The sequence below is a fragment of the Carcharhinus amblyrhynchos genome, unplaced genomic scaffold (genome assembly GCF_965287045.1).
Source record: "Carcharhinus amblyrhynchos unplaced genomic scaffold, sCarAmb.v2.hapA chromosome_293, whole genome shotgun sequence".
NCBI lineage: Eukaryota > Metazoa > Chordata > Chondrichthyes > Carcharhiniformes > Carcharhinidae > Carcharhinus > Carcharhinus amblyrhynchos.
Genome location: NW_027650033.1, coordinates 32,634 through 53,739, shown reverse-complemented (window position 1 = coordinate 53,739; position 21,106 = coordinate 32,634). Strand labels below are relative to the sequence as shown.

Sequence of the window (21,106 nt, the reverse complement as noted above, 5' to 3'; positions counted from 1 at the left end):
CCTCTCAACATTTTATAAACCTCTATCAGGTCGCCTCTCAACCTACGTCTCTCCAGGGAAAAGAGTCCCAGCTCCCTCAACCTAACTTCATAAGGCATGCCTCCCAGTCCAGGCAACATCCTTGTAAATCTCCTCTGTACCCTTTCAATAACAAAACATCCCTATTCCTGTACTCAGATCCTCTCACTTTGAAGGCCGACATACAATTTGCCTTCTTTACTGCCTGCTGTACCTGCACGCTCACTTTCAGCAACTAACACACGAGAACACCAAGGTCTCACTGAGCATCCACCTCTCTCAATTTACACCCATTCAACTAATGTTCAGGGTGGGCGGAGGGGGGGTGTGGACACAGAGATCTCGGAGGGTTGTGCAGGAGGTTCCAGAAGGGTCGGGGGCTGGGTGCAGGAAAATGGGGGGGGCTTGAAAAGCGAGGAGGTGATTTTATAATGGAGGTGACAAAGGGGAGGGGGAGCAGGGAAGGTAAGACAGCGAGTGAGAGGCCGATGAGAGGGAAGGAAGGGCAAGGTGGGACAGCAGAGCAAGGGACGGGCTGAAGGTTACAGAGAGGGGGGCAAAGCAGGTGGTCGGGAAGGACGTACAGATATCGAAGGGGGAGGCGCCTCAGTGTGGATGAATCTCAACTCTTTCCTCCTGCAGAAGGCCGGCCGGAGTGGGAAGTCGAGGCAAAGGTGGACAGGACAAAAAGTACGGAGGTGAGAGCCACAGGCAGCACGCATCCCTCACCCGTCCACACCTCCCAGTCGAGACGCCACACCCGCCAAACCCTACAGGGGCGGCTCCTGGACAAGGTGCACATGCAATGCACCAGGGTGGCAAATCCATGCACAACCACTCATCAGATACAGAGAAGCAGCATGGTATACAGAACATGTATATAAACCACCCCGAACCCCTGGATTAGATTCCAGTCTGTAACTCACTCCCGGGTATCTGTTATTCTGTATATAAACCACCCCGAACCCCTCGATTAGATTCCAGTCTGTAACTCACTCCCGGGTATCTGTTATTCTATATATAAACCACCCCGAACCCCTCGATTAGATTCCAGTTTGTAACTCACTCCCGGGTATCTGTTATTCTATATATAAACCACCCCGAACCCCTCGATTAGATTCCAGTCTGTAACTCACTCCCGGGTATCTGTTATTCAATATATATAAACCACCCCGAACCCCTCGATTAGATTCCAGTCTGTAACTCACTCCCGGGTATCTGTTATTCTATATATAAACCACCCCGAACCCCTCGATTAGATTCCAGTCTGTAACTCACTCCCGGGTATCTGTTATTCTATATATAAACCACCCCGAACCCCTTGATTAGATTCCAGTCTGTAACTCACTCCCGGGTATCGGTTATTCTATATATAAACCACCCGAACCCCTCGATTAGATTCCAGTCTGTAACTCACTCCAGGGTATCTGTTATTCTATATATAAACCATCCTGAACTCCTCGATTAGATTTCAGCCTGTAACTCACTCCCGGGTATCTGTTATTCTATATATAAACCACCCGAACCCCTCGATTAGATTCCAGTCCGTAACTCACTCCCGGGTATCTGTTATTCTATATATAAACCACCCTGAACCCCTCGATTAGAATCCAGTCTGCAACTCACTCCTGGGTATCTGTTATTCTATATATAAACCACCCTGAACCCCTCGATTAGAATCCAGTCTGTAACTCACTCCCGGGTATCTGTTATTCTATATATAAACCACCCTGAACTCCTCGATTAGATTCCAGTCTGTAACTCACTCCCGGATATCTGTTATTCTATATATAAACCATCCCGAACCCCTCGATTAGATTCCAGTCTGTAACTCACTCCCGGGTATCTGTTATTCTATATATAAACCACCCTGAACCCCTCGATTAGATTCCAGTCTGTAACTCACTCCCGGGTATCTGTTATTCTATATATAAACCACCCCGAACCCCTCGATTAGATTCCAGTCTGTAACTCACTCCCGGGTATCTGTTATTCTATATATAAACCACCCCGAACCCATCGATTAGATTCCAGTCTGTAACTCACTCCCGGGTATCTGTTATTCTATATATTAACCACCCCGAACCCATCGATTAGATTCCAGTCTGTAACTCACTCCCGGGTATCTGTTATTCTATATATAAACCACCCCGAACTCCTCGATTAGATTCCAGTCTGTAACTCACTCCCGGGTATCTGTTATTCTGTATTTAAACCACCCTGAACTCCTCGATTAGATTCCAGTCTGTAACTCACTCCCGGGTATCTGTTATTCTGTATTTAAACCACCCTGAACTCCTCGATTAGATTCCAGTCTGTAACTCACTCCCGGGTATCTGTTATTCTATATATAAACCACCCCGAACCCCTCGATTAGATTCCAGTCTGTAACTCACTCCTGGGTATCTGTTATTCTATATATAAACCACCCCGAACCCCTCGATTAGATTCCAGTCTGTAACTCACTCCTGGGTATCTGTTATTCTATATATAAACCACCCCGAACCCCTCGATTAGATTCCAGTCTGTAACTCACTCCTGGGTATCTGTTATTCTATATATAAACCACCCCGAACCCCTCGATTAGATTCCAGTCTGTAACTCACTCCCGGGTATCTGTTATTCTATATATAAACCACCCCGAACCCCTCGATTAGATTCCAGTCTGTAACTCACTCCCGGGTATCTGTTATTCTATATATAAACCACCCCGAACTCCTCGATTAGATTCCAGTCTGTAACTCACTCCCGGGTATCTGTTATTCTGTATTTAAACCACCCTGAACTCCTCGATTAGATTCCAGTCTGTAACTCACTCCCGGGTATCTGTTATTCTGTATTTAAACCACCCTGAACTCCTCGATTAGATTCCAGTCTGTAACTCACTCCCGGGTATCTGTTATTCTATATATAAACCACCCCGAACCCCTCGATTAGATTCCAGTCTGTAACTCACTCCTGGGTATCTGTTATTCTATATATAAACCACCCCGAACCCCTCGATTAGATTCCAGTCTGTAACTCACTCCTGGGTATCTGTTATTCTATATATAAACCACCCCGAACCCCTCGATTAGATTCCAGTCTGTAACTCACTCCTGGGTATCTGTTATTCTATATATAAACCACCCCGAACCCCTCGATTAGATTCCAGTCTGTAACTCACTCCTGGGTATCTGTTATTCTATATATAAACCACCCTGAACCCATCGATTAGATTCCAGTCTGTGGCTCACTGCCGGGTATCTGTTATTCTATATATAAACCATCCTGAACCCCTCGATTAGATTCCAGTCTGTGACTCACTCCCGGGTATCTGTTATTCTATATATAAATCACCCTGAACCCCTCGATTAGATTTCAGTCTGTAACTCACTCCCGGGCATCTGTTATTCTATGTATAAACCACCCTGAACCCCTCGATTAGATTCCAGTCTGTAACTCACTCCCGGGTATCTGTTATTCCATATATAAACCACCCCGAACCCCTCGATTAGATTCCAGTCAGTAACTCACTCCCGGGTATCTGTTATTCCATATATGAACCACCCCGAACCCCTCGATTAGATTCCAGTCTGTAACTCACTCCCGGGTATCTGTTATTCTATATATAAACCACCTCGAACCCCTCGATTAGATTCCAGTCTGTAACTCACTCCCGGGTATCTGTTATTCTATATATAAACCACCCCGAACCCCCCGATTAGATTCCAGTCTGTAACTCACTCCCGGGTATCTGTTATTCTATATATAAACCACCCCGAACCCCTCGATTAGATTCCAGTCTGTAACTCACTCCCGGGTATCTGTTATTCCATATATAAACCACCCTGAACCCCTCGATTAGATTCCAGTCAGTAACTCATTCCCGGGTATCTGTTATTCCATATATAAACCACCCTGAACCCCTCGATTAGATTCCACTCTGTAAGTCTCTCTGGGATTCCCCTCATTCTCTCCTTGCGTTCTTGCAGACCCTGATCGTGGCTGAGGTGCCTCCGTATCGACACCAGACCCTCAGCAGACCTGCCTCGGTCCTTTTTCTGGTTTGCAACGGGAAGAGGAAACGCAGTACATGCCAAGAGTTCCAATACCTGCCTGGTGAGTGCTCAATATTATCTACCACTGTCCCTCTGACAGTGCAGCACTCCCTCAGTACTGACCCTCTGACAGTGCAGCACTCCCTCAGCACTGATCCTCTGACAGTGCAGCACTCCCTCAGTACTGACCCTCTGACAGTGCAGCACTCCCTCAGTACTGACCCTCTGACAGTGCGGCACTCCCTCAGTACTGATCCTCTGACAGTGCGGCACTCCCTCAGTACTGACTCTCTGACAGTGCAGCACTCCCTCAGTACTGGCCTTCTGACAGTGCGGCACTCCCTCAGTACTGATCCTCTGACAGTGCGGCACTCCCTCAGTACTGACCCTCTGACAGTGCGGCACTCCCTCAGTACTGACTCTCTGACAGTGCAGCACTCCCTCAGTACTGGCCTTCTGACAGTGCGGCACTCCCTCAGCACTGACCCTCTGACAGTGCGGCACTCCCTCAATACTGACCCTCTGACAGTGCGGCACTCCCTCAGCGCTGACCCTCTGACTGTTCTGAAACAAGAACTGGGACCCATGACTGTTGCTGTGCTGTCTGTGAGACCCCCGAGTGACAGAGAGAGAGTTGATGCGATATTTCCTGTGTCTGATCTCCTCATTCCTCTTTGCTTTCTTCCTAGTTCTCGTCAAAGAAGAACCCTTCACCGCCTTTGAGATGGTGTCCTCCCCGGCGCTCCACTCGCCCCTCCATTACCCTCTGCCCTCCGCCTTGCTTGACCCGGGGCCCTCCTCGCCCTCCCTTCCCCTGCCCAACCCGCCGCCGTGCCCCGGGCCCGAGCTCTTCTCCGACCCCGGCACGTACCCTCCGCACCCCTTCCTTCTCCACCCGGGATGGAACGAGGGCGTTGAGCATACGCCTCCTGGGTTCGGGTCCCCGCTGAGCCCCTGCGGCAACTCCTGCCAGAGCCCCTGCAACGATGGGCAACCGGGCCCCCGACCCTTGACCCCGTCCGGCACGGGTTACCCCCCGAGCCCTGCCGGCCGCCGGCACTCCTCGGCCCACCGCACCCACAGCTACCCTCTGTGCCGCGCCACCCCCGGCCCGCCCCTGGCCCATCCGCCGCTGGGACCCTCCTGCTCCTACTCCCCTCCCCACTGGGCCTCGCCCCCCTCAGCCAAGCCCTTCGGCCTGGCCAGCTCGCCCCCTGCCAACCCCAGCTGCCAACCCTGCCCGACCTACAGCCCCTGCGCCTTCAGGGAGGCAGAGAGGGGGCCGGGCCCTGCAGAGGGCGGGCCCCCACGCAACTCCCCGCCCCCGGCCCTCTCGGGGGCGATGGAGGGACGGGCGTGCCGGGAGCCAGAGTGTCGGGAGGGGCCAAGGCCGGAGGTGTCCAGGGCAGCAGAAGGACGGGCAGAGGCTGAAGTTCCGGATTGCGAGGTGCCGTTCCGGACCATATCCATCCAGGGCATCACGCTGGACGACGGTAAGAAATGATGGTCTGGCGCCCCCTTCCAATCCACCAGGGAGGGGTCAGCAGGTCAGAGGCTGACCTCTCAACCGCTGGGACCCGGGGGTTAGCCAATCATAGCGATGAATGACATCTTCCTATCAGGGGATTGGGTGAGACCAGTTGTATCCTGGGAGTGTTTGATGGGGGGACAGTGTAGAGGGAGCTTTACTCTGTATCTAACCCCGTGCTGTACCTGTCCTGGGAGTGTTTGATGGGGGGGACAGTGTAGAGGGAGCTTTACTCTGTATCTAATCCCATGCTGTACCTGTCCTGGGAGTGTTTGATGGGGGGACAGTGTAGAGGGAGCTTTACTCTGTATCTAACCCCGTGCTGTACCTGTCCTGGGAGTGTTTGATGGGGGGACAGTGCAGAGGGAGCTTTACTCTGTATCTAACCCCGTGCTGTACCTGTCCTGGGAGTGTTTGATGGGGGGACAGTGTAGAGGGAGCTTTACTCTGTATCTAACCCCGTGCTGTACCTGTCCTGGGAGTGTTTGATGGGGGGACAGTGTAGAGGGAGCTTTACTCTGTATCTAACCCCGTGCTGTACCTGTCCTGGGAGTGTTTGATGGGGGGACAGTGTAGAGGGAGCTTTACTCTGTATCTAACCCCGTGCTGTACCTGTCCTGGGAGTGTTTGATGGGGGGACAGTGTAGTGGGAGCTTTACTCTGTATCTAACCCCGTGCTGTACCTGTCCTGGGAGTGTTTGATGGGGGGACAGTGTAGGGGGAGCTTTACTCTGTATCTAACCCCGTGCTGTATCTGTCCTGGGAGTGTTTGATGGGGGGACAGTGTAGGGGGAGCTTTACTCTGTATCTAACCCCGTGCTGTACCTGTCCTGGGAGTGTTTGATGGGGGGACAGTGTAGAGGGAGCTTTACTCTGTATCTAACCCCGTGCTGTACCTGTCCTGGGAGTGTTTGATGGGGGACAGTGTAGAAGGAGCTTTACTCTGTATCTAACCCCGTGCTGTACCTGTCCTGGGAGTGTTTGATGGAGGGACAGTGTAGGGGGAGCTTTACTCTGTATCTAACCCCGTGCTGTACCTGTCCTGGGAGTGTTTGATGGGGGGACAGTGTAGAGGGAGCTTTACTCTGTATCTAACCCTGTGCTGTACCTGTCCTGAGAGTGTTTGATGGGGGACAGTGTAGAGGGAGCTTTACTCTGTATCTAACCCCGTGCTGTACCTGTCCTGGGAGTGTTTGATGGAGGGACAGTGTAGGGGGAGCTTTACTCTGTATCTAACCCCGTGCTGTACCTGTCCTGGGAGTGTTTGATGGGGGGACAGTGTAGAGGGAGCTTTACTCTGTATCTAACCCCGTGCTGTACCTGTCCTGGGAGTGTTTGATGGGGGGACAGCGTAGAGCGTGTCTTACTCTGTATCGAACACCGTATCTGGTCTCCGTTTGTTAAATCTGACAGGTTATTCTTTTCCTTCTTCCTGCAGTGAACGAAATCATTGGACGGGATCTCACGGATATCCACGACCCCCTGGGCCTGAATGACACTGCAGACACACCCTGACCGAGCTGATGGGCAAGAATAGCCCTCCCCCTGACCCCCAGCTCCATACCTCCAAGGTGCTTGAGGCTACCTGCCCCCTGGTGGCAGGGGCAGAAGTCACGGACCGTTGCCCCCTCCTTCCCCCCACCCTTCCCTTCAGCATCACGCCATTTGATGAACAAAGATGGCAGTCTCCTTCTCTTCACTCCTGTCTTCAAACACTTCCCCCCCCCGCCACAACCCCCCCACCACTCCAACAACTTCTGCCTCTCCCTTCCACACCGCTCCCCTTCCCACCCCATCTCTGTTCCTGCGTCCAGGTACAAAGGCGCGAGCGACAACGCTCGCTCCCAGGGCCCCACTCCTGAAGGCCGGGGACATTTGACCTCTCCCGGGATGCGTTTCGGGCCTAACTGAAAAGTGTCCCCGTTGTCCTGCTGGGAGCGAGTTCCCCAACTGCTTACGTAACACCCCCCCCCACACCCTCAAACCACCCCTCAACCCCTCACCCCCCGTACCCCCCAAGCCCCCCCTCAACTCCCCCAACTCCCCAACCCCGCCTCCAGTCCCCCCACTCCCCCTCCCCCCCCGACAACTGCCCTCAACCCCCCAACTCCCTTTCCCCCCCCATCACCTTCCTCCGGCCCCCCCTCAAACAACTTCCCCCCACGCCCTCCTCCCACAACCCCCCCCACCCCCCCACTCTCCCAACTGCCCTCAACCCCACAACTCCCCGGCCCCCCTCACCACCCCCCTCCAGCACCCCCTCGACCCTCCCACCCCCCCCCGCCACCACACCCCACCCCTTCCAAATGCCCTCAACCACCCCCCCCCCCCCCCCGCAGAGTATAACACTCAGCCCCCGGGGTCTTGGCAGAGTTGGCGAGCCTGGGGAACGGTGAATCTCAAGCAGGGGGTCCAGCCAGATTTGGAGCATTTTCAGTCGGGAGGGTGGGGGTGGTGGGGGGGGGGGTGGGGTTTGGTTTCAGTCCTCCCGACTGTGGGGAGTTCAGTCCTCCTGACTATGAGGGGGTGGGGGTCGCGCGGGGGGGGGGGGGGGGGTGGTGCAACGTGGCGCACTTCTTAGTCTCTGTCCAGCCCCGCTTCAGGCAAGGCGAGGGTCGTTGGCGAATTTTTACGCTGTCAATTCGTTATTTTGTAAAATAAAGACAAATATTTAAAAGGAAAGCTCCTGGATTGTCGTCCCCCCCCCCCCCCCCCCCCCCCCGGTCTCGACTCTTGGCAGGGCTTCGATTTCGAAGGATTTCGCGCTTTTGTTACCTTCGGGCGGACCCAGCAGCGGGAACGTGCGGGCCATTCGGCCCCCTCGTGCCTGCCCTGCCAGCCCATAAGCTCACCACTGATCTGACAGTCAGCCTCAACCCCACATTCCCACTGATAACTGGAGTGTGTGGGCAGGTACGATATCATGTGTATAAATGTGAGGTTATCCACATTGGTAACAATAGTAGGAAGGCATCTTACGACCTTTGACTTGATTATGTAATGATTATTACTGGAATGAGTGTAAATTGAGAGAGGTGGATACTCAGCGAGACCTTGGTGTCCTCGTGCTCCAGTTTCCTCGCACAGTCCGAAAGACGTGCTGGTTAGGGTGCGTTGGCCGTGCTAAATTCTCCCTCAGTGTCACCCGAACAGGCGCCGGAGTGTGGCAACTAGGGGGATTTTCACAGCAACTTCATTGCAGAGTCAATGTAAGCCGACTTGTGACACTAATAAATAAACTTTAAAAGGATTCTGCACATGTCATTTCAGAAGGTTCCAGATCATTCATTGTAACATTGAGTTAGACGAGGGAACTAAATGTATTATCTCCAAGTTTGCAGACGATACAAAGTTAGGTGGGAGGGTGAGCTGTGAGGAGGATGCAGAGATACTTCAGCATGATTTGGACAGGTTGAGTGTGTGGGTATCTGCATGGCAGATGCAGTATAATGTGGACAAACGTGAGGTTATCCACTTTGGTAGCAATAATAGGAAGGCAGATTATCACTTGAATGGGTGTAAATTGAGAGAGGTGGGTACATAGAACATAGAACATTACAGCGCAGAACAGGCCCTTCGGCCCACGATGTTGCGCCGACCAGTTACAAAAACAATGACCCTCTAACCTAAACCAAACCCTTTTCGTCCATAAACCTATCCACGGATCTCTTAAACGCCCCCAAACTAGGCGCATTTACAACTGCAGCAGGCAGGGCATTCCAATCCCTCACCACCCATTGGGTAAAGAACCTACCCCTGACATCCGTCCTGTAGCTACCCCCCCTTAATTTAAAGCCATGCCCCCTCGTGCTAGCTTTCTCCATCCGAGGAAAAAGGCTACCACTATCCACCCTATCTAAACCTCTAATCATCTTATATGTTTCAATAAGATCCCCTCTTAGCCGCCTTCTTTCCAACGAAAACAACCCTAAATCCCTCAGTCTCTCCTCACAGGACCTCCCCACCATACCAGGCAACATCCTAGTAAACCTCCTCTGCACCCTCTCCAACGCCTCCACATCCTTCCTGTAATGTGGGGACCAGAACTGCACACAGTACTCCAAGTGCGGCCGCACCAGAGTAGTGTACAGTTGCAACATGACGCTGCGACTCCTAAATTCAATCCCCCTACCAATAAACGCCAAGACACCGTACGCCTTCTTAACAACCTTATCTACTTGATTCCCAACTTTCAGGGATAAATTGAGAGAGGTGGGTACTCAGCAAGACCTTGGTGTCCTCGTGCATCAGTCGCTGAAAGTAAGCGCACAGATACAGCAGTTAGCCTTCATAGGGAGAGGATTTGAGTGTAGGGATAGGACTGTTTTGCTGCAATTGTACGGGGCATTGGTGAGGCCACGCCTGGAGTATTGTGTCCAGTTTAGGCGTCCTTATCTGAGGAAGGGTGTCCTTGCTATAGAGGGAGCACAGAGAAGGTTTACCAGGCTGATTCCTGGGATGGAAGGTCTATCTTATGAGGAGACACTAAGTCGGTTAGGATTGTATTCACCGGAGTTTAGAAGAGTGAGAGGGGATCTCATAGAAACTTGTAAAATTCTAACAGGGTCAGACAGAGCAGATTCGGAAAGAATGTTCCCAATGGTAAGGGGAGTGCAGAACTCGGGGTCATAGTTTGGGGTGTCAGTGCTTGTAAAATGCTACGAGTTGTAAAATTGCATGTTCTGTTAAAAATGGTCATACTTTTTATACTAAAGAGATGCGGGTGCGTGAAGTGCTCAGACTGAAATCTTGGAGCGAAGGACCAAACAACAGGGTTGCTTTGGTAACAGACTTCAGGCATTTGAATCAGAACATGTTTCTGAATTTTAACCAATTTAAACTAGTCATTTGAACAACAGCAGCCGATCAGATTTGAATTTGATGTTTTGTTAACTGGTAATCCAAACCTAGTGTGGGTAGTTTTGGTACGTCACCAGGAGTATAAAGAGGCACAGCTCCTAGCTCCAGCAACAACTGCTATCTGCCTCAACTCACAGCTTTTGAGAGACAGTAAGAACTCTCACAACGCCAGGTTGAAGTCCAACAGGTATATTTGGAATCACAAGCTTTTGGAGCGCTGCTCCTGGGTCCACTCACCTGTTGAAGGGGCAGCATTCTCAAAGCCCGTGATTTCAAATACACCTGTCAGACTTTTAACCTGGTGTTGTGAGACTCCTTACTGTGCCCACCCAAATCCAAAGGTGGCATCTCCGCATCATAGCTTTAGAGAGAGAGAGCCAGGAACTGTCTCTGCCACACCTCACAGCTTGAGAGAGAGAGAGACACACACATTCAGCAACTGTCTCTGCCACAGCTAATAGCTTTTAGCTCAAAGCCTCATCTGAATTGGAAAGTGTACCAAAGAAAGCCTCATCTCAATATTTATTTAGTTATTTATTAGTGTCACAAGTAGGCTTACGTTAACACTGCAATGAAGTTACTGTGAAAATCCCCTAGTCGCCACACTCCAGCGTCCGTTCGGATCCATTGAGGAAGAATTTAGCACGGCCCAATGCACCCTAACCTGCACGTCTTTTGGACTGTGGGAGGAAACCGGAGCACCCGGAGGAAACCCACGCAGACACGGGGAGAACATGCAAACTCCACAACAGACAGTGACCCAAGTCAGGAATCGAACTCAGGGTCTTGGCGCTGTGAGGCAGCCGCGCTAACCACGGTGCCCCCGTGCTGCCTCAGTGTACCCAAGCCTGCAACGACCATGCTTCCCGTCCGAACTAAAACCCCCTATCCTTCTGGGGGCCATACCCCTCCATTCCCATCCTGTTCATGTATTTGTCAAGATGTCCATTAAAACTCACTACCGTATCAGCTTCCACAACCTCCCCTGGCGACGAGTTCCAGGCACCCACCATCATCTGTGTAAAATACTTGCCTCGTACATCTCCTTCAAACCTTGTCCCTCACACCTTAAACCTACGCCTCCTAGTAATTGACTGTTCCAGCCTGGGAAAAAGCTTCTGATTATCCACTCTGTCCATGCCTCTCATAATCTTGTAGACTTTTATCAGGTTGCACCCCAACTTCTGTCATTCCAGTGAGAACAAACCAAGTTTCTCCAACACCCCAGAGATGTGCTATTAGGCTGATTGGTGTAACAAATTGTCCCTAAATTAGTTTCCCTCAATGTGGAATGCCAAAGCATAGATAAGGGTCATGGGTGGAGGGGGGGACTGGTAATGCTAAAATGGCGGCGCGGGCTCGTTGGGCCGAAGGGCCTGTTTCCCGGGCTGTTTTTGTTCTTTGTTCTTTGTTCTCTCCTCATAGTTAATGCCCTCCATACCAGGCAACATCCTGGTAAATCTTTTCTGTACCCTCCCCAAAGCCTCCACATCCTTCTGGTAGTGTGGCGACCAGAATTGAACACTATATTCCAAGTACAGCCTAACTAAGGTTTCATTTGATTTCTTATTGTCACATGTATGGAGATACAGCGAAAGGTATTGTTTCTTGTGTGCTATACAAAGCTACCATTCATAGGGGGAAAGGGAAGGAGAGGGTGCTGAATGCAGTGTTACAGTCATAGCTCGAGTGTAGAGGAAGATCAACTTAATATATGGTAGGTCCATTCAAAAGTCTGATGGCAGCAGGGAAGAAGCTGTTCTTGAGTCAGTTGGTATGTCACCTCAGACTTTTGTATTGGACAGAGACATGCGTAGAGACAAGCACAAAAGCAATCCCCCCGAGCTTAGGCTTTATACAGAGTGTGTGTACACAGCAATAAATAAGCACTTACTGTGAAAGCTTTACAAGACATGAAACATCTTCATGAGGCCGACCGAATTACACACAGCCGTCGGGTCCTCCAGCGATGGAATTGGCTCTCCACTGGCCACTATTTCAGGCCCCGCCGCCAAAGTCACTGGCCGTTTGTGTGCGTGGGGGTGGTCACGGGTTCAAATCCCTCCAATGGCAGCTGGTGGAGTTCAAATTCAATGAATTAATGAACAAAACTTACGGCACTAATCCCAGTAATGATGACCGCGACAACTATCGTCGTCTGTCGGTAACAAAAATCCCCATCTGGTTCACTCAGGTCTCCCCTGCGGGTGGAGGGGAAATCCGTCATCTTTACCCGAATTGGCCTATACCTGACTCCATTCTCAACACCTTCTCCCCTGTCCCCCCCCGCCACCCCACCACCCACAGAACAAAATAGTAGACTTTAACCTTCCCTCCCTCTCCGAAAAGGCTAAGCGAGCTCCATACTCAAGGGGACAGTTAGGGACGTGGACAACACATGATGTAGCCTTCCCAATGAACGCCCAAATCCCCTGATTTAATTTGTAGGGAAATACAACGTATTAAAATACAGTGAAAAGTATTGTTTCTTGCACGCTATGCAGACAAAGCATACCATTCATAGAGTACCTAGGGGAGAAGGTAAGGATGGGGTGCAGAATGTAGTGTTACATCATAGCTACGGAGTGGAGAAAGATCAGCTTAATATAAGTTAGGTCCATTCAAAAGTCTGATGGCAGCAGGGAAGAAGCTGTTCTTATGTTGGTCGGTATGCAACCTCAGACTTTTGTATCTTTTCCCCAACGGAGGAAAGTGGAAGAGAGAATGTCCGGGGTGTGTGGGGTCCTTGATTAGGCTGGCTGCTTTTCCCGAGGCGGCGGCAAGTGTTGACAGAGTCAATGGATGGGAGGCTGGTTTGTGTGATGGATTGGGCTTTGTTCATGACCTTTTATAGTTCCTTGCGGTCTTGGGCAGAGCAGGAGCCCATACCGAGCTGTGACACAACCAGAAAGAATGCTTTCTATGGTGCATCTGTGAAAGTTGGTGAGAGTCATGGCAGAACACATTTTTTGAAAAGATGAAGGACAATTTAGCCTGTAAACTCAGTCGTGCCCTCCTGCGGAAGAACACTTAACAGGAGTTTGATGAGGATATACTGGCGGTGGGATTCACTGACACCTTTCATACTTTGGAATCATTTTTAATATTTAATTAAAGTTAAATCTTTGCTATCGTGTCATTTTCTAAGTAGAAGTTCGCCCTTCGAGTCTATTCCGGCCATTCAGTGAGATTGTGACTGATGCGATGCGAGAATCTTTTCTGTTTTTCACTCAGAGGGTGCTGGGTGAGTGGAATCGGCTGCCGTCGGTGGTGGTGGAGGTGGATTCGATAGGGTCTTTTAAGAGACTTTTGGATAAGTACATGGGACCCAGTAAGATAGAGGGTTATAGGTAAGCCTAGGAGGTAGGGACATTGGGCGTTTGCCCCTTTGTCAGGTGAGTGGGGAGTTCTGATCACAACTCCCGCTCACCTCATGAAGGGACAGCGCTCCGAAAGCTTGTGGCTTTGCTACCAAATAAACCTGTTGGACTTTAACCTGGTGTTGTGAGGCTTCTTACTGCGTTTACCCCCAGTCCAACGCCGGCATCTCCACATCATGACTACCATCTTTAAGGACCAAGCAGGAGAACGGAGCCGCATCTCGCGTGACAGAATCAATTATCGGAAATATTTAAAGGCAGGCCAGCAACACGTGGCAAACAATGCCCCTTGGCTCACAGTTTTCAGCTGCTGTAGTGTAAGGTACAGAGGGTTAAGCTGGGACTGGGTACAACCCAAGCTCGCGCTGTGATGTAAAGGAGTGCCCGAGCCATGCTTTGTAATGGATAGAGACATGTGTACGGGCAAGTACGGAGCCAGCCCCCCCCCAGGCAGCACCCACCCCGAGCTTCGACTTTATACAGAGTGCGTGTACACAGTGACAAATAAACATTTAACTATTAAAAGTTTACAATCTCTTCCCGAGGTCGACCAAATTACGTACAGCCGCTGGGTTTACCAGCAATGAAGTTGGCTCGGCATTGGCCGCCATCTTCCGCACCCCCAACCCCCACTGCCACAACCAAAGTCACTGGCCATTGGCATGCGTGGGGCTGGTCACGGGTTCGAATCCCACCCTCGGGCACCTGGTGGAATTCAAATTCGGCGAAATAATAAACAATCAGGAATATGAGGCACTAATCCCAGTAATGATGACCGTGCCAACTATCATTGATTGTTGCTAACCAAAAGCCCCACCTGATTCATTCATGTCCCCCTTGGGTGGGGTGGGTGGGGGGGGGCAAATGGAAATCTGGCATCCTGACTCACACACACTGCCTCTCTGAAAGGGTCTCGCAACCCACTCCGTTCAAGGGTCATTTGGAATGGGTAATAAATGCTGGCCGCCTGTTTAAAATTTCAGGCAGGTGCTGAGGCATTAATCACAGTGCCAACAACTCTTCCCCCTCCCCTGCCCCAGCCCCCACCCCCTCCATCACACCCTCCATGTGCAAGGTCTCCCTCTCTCTCTGTAGAGGTAAATCACTGCAGTCCATGTGTGCGTGTGGTGTCTGGTCCCTCTCTCTCTCTCTCTCTCTCGCTTTTTCCCTTTCTCCATGGCCTGTTTTCTCCCTCTCCCTTTCTGTGCTCTGCTCTTTTTTCTCTCAATCCCTTGTTCTTTTTTTTTGGTCTTGTCTCTTTCTATCTCTCTTTCTCTCTGTCTCTGTCTCTCTCTGTTTCTGTCTCTCTCTCTCTCTCTGTCTCTCTCTCGCTGTCACTCTCTGTCTCCCCTTCTCTCTCTCTCTGTCTATCTCCCTCTCTCTCTCTCTCTCTGTCTGGTTTGTCTCTCTCTGTATGGCTTCCTCTTTCTCTACCTGTCTGACTCCCTCTCTGTGTCTCTTTCCCTCTCTCTTTCTCTCTCTCCCTTTCATTCTCTCTGTCTCTCCCCCTCTCAACTTCTCTCTTTCCCTCCCCCTCTATCACTCTCTTTCTCTCTCTCATTCTCCCTCTCTGTCTCTCTCTCGCTCTCTCTGTCTCCCTCTGTCTCCATCCCCCTTACTCGCCCTGCCTGTCTCTACCTCTGTAAAAAGTCTGACAACACCAGGTTTTAGTCCAACCTATTTATTTGATAATATTCTCACAAGCTTTCGGGGTTAGTCCCTTCGTCAGGTGAATCAAGGGACTAACCCCGAAAGCTTGTGAGTATATTATCAAATAAATAGGTTGGACTAAAACCTGGTGTTGTCAGATTTTTTACTGTGTTTACGCCAGTCCAACGCCGGCATACCCACATCATGTCTCTACCTCTTCCTTTGGTCTGTACCTCCTCCCCCCTCTCTCTGTCTCTCTACCCTCTATCTTTTTGTTTCATCTCTCTCTGTCTCTCTCTCTGGCCCACCCCCCTGTTGCCCAGTTTCTCTCTTTCTCTCTCTGTCGATGTGAGTCTGCACGTTCTCCCCGTGTCTGCATGGGATTCTTCCAGGTGCTCCGGTTTCCTCCCACACTCCAAAGATGTGCAGGTTAGGTGGATTGGCCATGCTAAATTGTCCCCTTAGTGTCCAAAGATGTGCAGGTTAGGTGGATTGGCCATGCTAAATTGTCCCTTAGTGTCCAAAGATGCGCAGGTTTGGTGGATTGACCATGCTAAATTGTCCCTTAGTGTCCAAAGATGTGCAGGTTAGGTGGATTGGCCATGCTAAATTGCCCCTTAGTGTCCAAAGATGTGCAGGTTAGGTGGATTGGCCATGCTAAATTGCCCCTTAGTGTCCAAAGATGTGCCGGTTAGGTGGATTGACCATGCTAAATTGCCCCTTAGTGTCCAAAGATGTGCAGGTTAGGTGGATTGGCCATGCTAAATTGCCCCTTAGTGTCCAAAGATGTGCCGGTTAGGTGGATTGACCATGCTAAATTGTCCCTTAGTGTCCAAAGATGTGCAGGTTAGGTGGATTGGCCATGCTAAATTGTCCCTTAGTGTCCAAAGATGTGCCGGTTAGGTGGATTGGCCATGCTAAATTGCCCCTTAGTGTCCAAAGATGTGCCGGTTAGGTGGATTGGCCATGCTAAATTGTCCCTTACCGTTATAGAATCATATAATTCTACAGTGCAGAAGGAGGCCATTTGGCCCAATGAGTCTGCACTGACCACAATCCCACCCAGGGCCGATCCCCATGCATTTACCCAAGCTAGTCTCCCCTGACACTAACGGGCAATATAGCATGGCCAATCCACCTAAGCTACACATCTTTGGACCGTAGGAGGGAACTAGAGTACCCGGAGGAAACCCACGCAGACACGGGGTTAACGTGCAAACTGAGCACAAACAGTGAGCCGAGCCGGGAATCGAATCCAGGTCTCTGGGGCTGTGAGGCAGCGGTGTTAAACACTGTGCCACCATGCTGCCTCTGCTGTGTCAGAACCTTCCACACACACCTGACGAAGGAACAGCGTTTCCAAAACTTGTGGGATTACTATCAAATAAACTGGTTGGACTTTAACCTGGTGATGAGAGATTTCTTTCAGTGGGATTAGCAGGGTAAATATGGGGGACTGATAGGTTACTGGGTGGGATTGTTGTCGATGCAGGTTGATGGGCTGAATGAACTCTTGCACTGCAGGGACACGATTGTCGGGTCTCTCTCTTGCTCTGTGGGGCTGGTCTCTCACCCTCTCCGTGTGAGATCTGGTATTTATTTATTAGTGACAAGTTGGCTTACATTAACGCTGCAATGAAGTTCCTGTGAAAATCCCCCAGTGGCCACACTCTGGCGCCTGTTCGGTTACACTGAGGGAGAGCTTAGCACAGCCAATGCATCTAACCTGCACATCTTTGGACACTAAGGGACAATTTAGCATGGTCAATCCACCTAACCTGCACATCTTTGGACACTAAGGGACAATTTAGCATGGTCAATCCACCTAACCTGCACATCTTTGGACGCTAAGGGTCAATTTAGCATGGCCAATCCACCTAACCCACACATCTTTGGACACTAAGGGGCAATTTAGCATGATCAATCCACCTAACCTGCACATCTTTAGACACTAAGGGGCAATTTAGCATGGTCAATCCACCTAACCTGCACATCTTTGGACACTAGGGGGCAATTTAGCATGATCAATCCACCTAACCTGCAGATCTTTGGACACTGAGGGACAATTTAGCATGGCCAATCCCCTAACCTGCACATCTTTGGACACTAAGGGACAATTTAGCATGGTCAATCCGCCTAATCTGTACATCTTTAGACACTAAGGGTTAATTTAGCATGGCCAATCCATGTAATGAGAGCTGTCCTAAGGGGAAGGTGCTAAATTGGGGGAAGGCTAGATACAGCCGGATTAGGCAGGAGCTTAGGGATACAGACTGGGATAGGCTGTTGGAAGGCAAGACCACGTTAGGCATGTGGGAGTCTTTCAAGGGAAAACTGCAAAAGGTGCAGGAAAGGCATGTGCCAGTTAGGAGAAAGGATGGGAAAGGTAGGATTAGGGAACCGTGGATTACTAGAGATATAGAAGACATGGTTAGGAAGAAACGAGAGGCGTATGTCAGGTCTAAGCAGCTGGGAACGGAGAGAGCGTTGGAGGAATACAGAGAGAGTAGGAGGGATCTCAAACGGGGAGTTATGAGAGCAAAGGGGGGCATGAGATGGCTTTGGCAGGTAGGGTTAAGGAGAATCCAAAGGCGTTTTACTCCTATCTTAAGAACAAAAGGGTGGCGAGGGGTAAAACCGGTCCTCTCTGGGACAAGCATGGGGAATTGTGCTTAGAGGCAGAGGGAATGGGGGAGATCCTGAATGAATACTTTGCGTCGGTATTCACGAAGGAGAGGGGCTTGATGTCTAGTACGGTCATTGAGGGAGCGATAGACCGATTGAAAGATCTATTGATTACGAGGGAAGAAGTGTTAGGGCTCTTAGAGGGCATTAAAACCGATAAATCTCCGGGGCCTGATTGCATTTATCCTAGGTTGCTTAGAGAGACGAGGGATGAGATTGCTGGGCCTCTGACGCGAATCTTTGTCTCTTCTTTGGAAACAGGTGAGGTCCCAGAGGACTGGAGGACAGCGAACGTGGTACCGTTGTTTAAAAAGGGTAGGAGGGATAGCCTGGGTAACTATAGGCCGGTGAGCTTAACGTCAGTGGTAAGTAAGCTGATGGACAGGATTCCGCAGCGTGGCTTTGTCAAGGGGAAGTCTTGCCTTACGAATCTGGTAGAATTCTTTGAGGAGGTGACAAAAACGGTTGACAAAGGTTGTCGTCTATATGGATTTCAGTAAGGCGTTTGACAAAGTCCCTCATGGTAGGTTGGTACAGAAGATTAAAGCTCATGAGATATGTGATCAGGTATCTAGATGGGTAGAGAACTGGCTTGCAAAGAGGAGTCAGAGAGTAGTTGTGGAGGGGTCTTTTTCTAGCTGGAGGTCTGTCACTAGTGGTGTGCCGCAGGGCTCGGTACTAGGACCTCTTCTCTTTGTAGTGTATATAAATGATTTGGAAAAGGGAGTGGGTGGTGTGATCAGCAAATTTGCTGATGACACCAAGATGGCTGGATTGGCAGGCAGTGAGGAGCAGTGTCTGGCAATACAGCGGGATATTGATAGGCTGGTTGATTGGGCAGATACATGGCAAATGGAGTTTAATCCGGATAAATGTGAGGTGATGCATTTTGGCCAGAATAATGTAGGGGGAAGTTATATGATAAAGGGTAAGCCCGTAAGGGTAAAACCCAGCTTGCAGGTGCAGCAGGTGGTCAGGAAGGCGAATGGGATGCTGGCCTTCATAGCGAGGGGGATTGAATATAAAAGTAGGGAGGTCTTGCTGCAGCTGTATAGGGCATTGGTGAGGCCGCAGCTGGAGTACTGTGTGCAGTTTTGGGCGCCGCACCTGCGCAAGGATATTTTGGCCCTGGAGGGAGTGCAGAGGAGGTTTACTAGGCTGATACCGGAGTTGAGGGGATTGAGCTATGAGGAGAGGCTGAATAAACTAGGCTTGTACTCGTTAGAGTTTAGAAGAATGAGGGGAGATCTCATTGAGACGTATAAGATGATGAATGGGATGGATAGGATAGAGGTGGAGAGACTCTTCCCGCTCAAAAAAGACAGTAGGACTAGGGGGCACAGCCTCAAGATAAGGGGGAGGCGGTTTAGAACGGAGTTGAGGAGGAACTTCTTCACTCAAAGGGTGGTGAATCTCTGGAATTCTCTGCCCATTGAAGTGGTGGAGGCTGCCTCGCTAAATATTTTTAAGAAGCGGGTTGATGGGTTCTTGATAAGAGAGGGGATTAAGGGTTATGGGGAGAGGGCGGGAAAGTGGAACTGAGCCACGACAGATCAGCCATGATCTTATTGAATGGCGGGGCAGGCTCGAAGGGCTAGATGGCCTACTCCTGCTCCTATTTCTTACGTTCTTATGTTCTTATGTAAGGAGTATAGAGTCGCAGCTAGACCTGGGGATGCAAGTGCACAAGTCTTTGAAGGTGGCAGTGCAAGTGGAGAGTGTAGTGAAGAAAGCCTATGGTATGTTAGCCTTTATAGGAAGGGGTATAGAATATAAGAGCTGGAGTCTAATGTTGCAGTTGTACAGAACATTGGTTCAGCCACATTTGGAGTACTGCATACAGTTCTGGTCGCCTTACTACCGGAAGGACGTGGAGACTCTGCAGAGAGTGCAGAGGAGGTTTACCAGGATGTTGCCTGGTATGGAAGGACTGGGGTATGAGGAAAGATTGAAGAAATTGGGGCTCTTTTCCCTTGAAAGACGCCGACTGAGGAGGGATCTAATAGAGGTATATAAGATTATGAAGGGTATAGATAGAGTAAACAGAGGTAAGCTATTTCCTATAATAGAGACACGTAGGACAAGGGGCCATGGACTTAAGGTGAGGGGGGAGCGGTACAACACAGATATTACAGGGAGGTTTTTCACACAGAGGGTAGTGGGGATATGGAATGCTCTGCCAAGTAAGGTGGTGGAGGCAAACACGCTAGAGTCCTTTAAGACTAACTTAGACAGGCACATGACTGAGTTGGAGATGGGTGGATATAGGAGAACCTTTTAAATAAGGGTCATTAGCATTGGGGTGTCCCTGGTAATGTAAATGGGTATGGTATGAACATAGAACATAGAACATAGAACACTACAGCACAAACAGGCCCTTCGGCCCACGAGTTGCGCCGATCACATCGATATATGATAATAATGTTTTTTTTTCTCTTTCATTCACAGGTTTTAAGTCGGTCCACCTCGTGTCCAATGAGGGGCATACAGGCGATGGGTCGTACTGGGGCTGCTCTTGGTTGTTCAAGATTGGCCTAGTGCTTCATGTCGTTAGTGTGTGCCTAAACTGGACAAGATACTGGGCAAGACGACAGCTCAGTGACTATCGCTGATTGCTGTGCAGACACATGGATTTGGGCCGGTGTCTGTGGGGAGTTTGCGCATTCTCCCCGTGCTTGCGTGGGTTTTCTCCGGGTGCTCCGGTTTCCTCCCACACCCCAAAGATGTGCTGTTAGACTGACTGGCAGTAATAAATTGTCCCTAAATCAGATTCCCTCAATCTGGATGGCCATAAAACATTAGACAGGGGTCCTGGGTGGAGGGGGGGACTGGTGGTGTTGAGATGGCGGCGCGGGCTCGTTGGGCTGAAGGGCCTGTTTCCCAGGCTGTTTTTGTCCTTTGTTCTAAACCGGAGCACCCGGAGGAAACCCACACAGACACGAGGA

At 50.3% G+C, this 21,106-nt stretch overlaps 1 protein-coding gene and 1 long non-coding RNA gene across 2 annotated transcripts in view; one reads left to right on the top strand and one right to left on the bottom strand.

Moving 5' to 3' along the window:
• Positions 1-7,199, top strand: part of LOC145339033 (nuclear factor of activated T-cells, cytoplasmic 4-like) — a 55,545-nt gene extending 48,346 nt beyond the window's left edge. The window contains exons 8-11 of the mRNA XM_080183459.1: positions 661-716; positions 3,993-4,119; positions 4,748-5,551; positions 7,025-7,199. Of these exons, the coding sequence (XP_080039585.1) occupies positions 661-716; positions 3,993-4,119; positions 4,748-5,551; positions 7,025-7,101 (1,064 nt within the window). The 3' untranslated portion in view covers positions 7,102-7,199. The remainder of the gene's footprint in view (positions 1-660; positions 717-3,992; positions 4,120-4,747; positions 5,552-7,024) is intronic.
• Positions 7,200-12,235: 5,036 nt separating this feature from the next.
• LOC145339036 (uncharacterized) overlaps positions 12,236-21,106 on the bottom strand; it is a 37,860-nt gene continuing 28,989 nt past the window's right edge. Inside the window, exon 3 of the long non-coding RNA XR_013885942.1 lies at positions 12,236-12,520. This is a non-coding gene — a long non-coding RNA (uncharacterized LOC145339036). The remainder of the gene's footprint in view (positions 12,521-21,106) is intronic.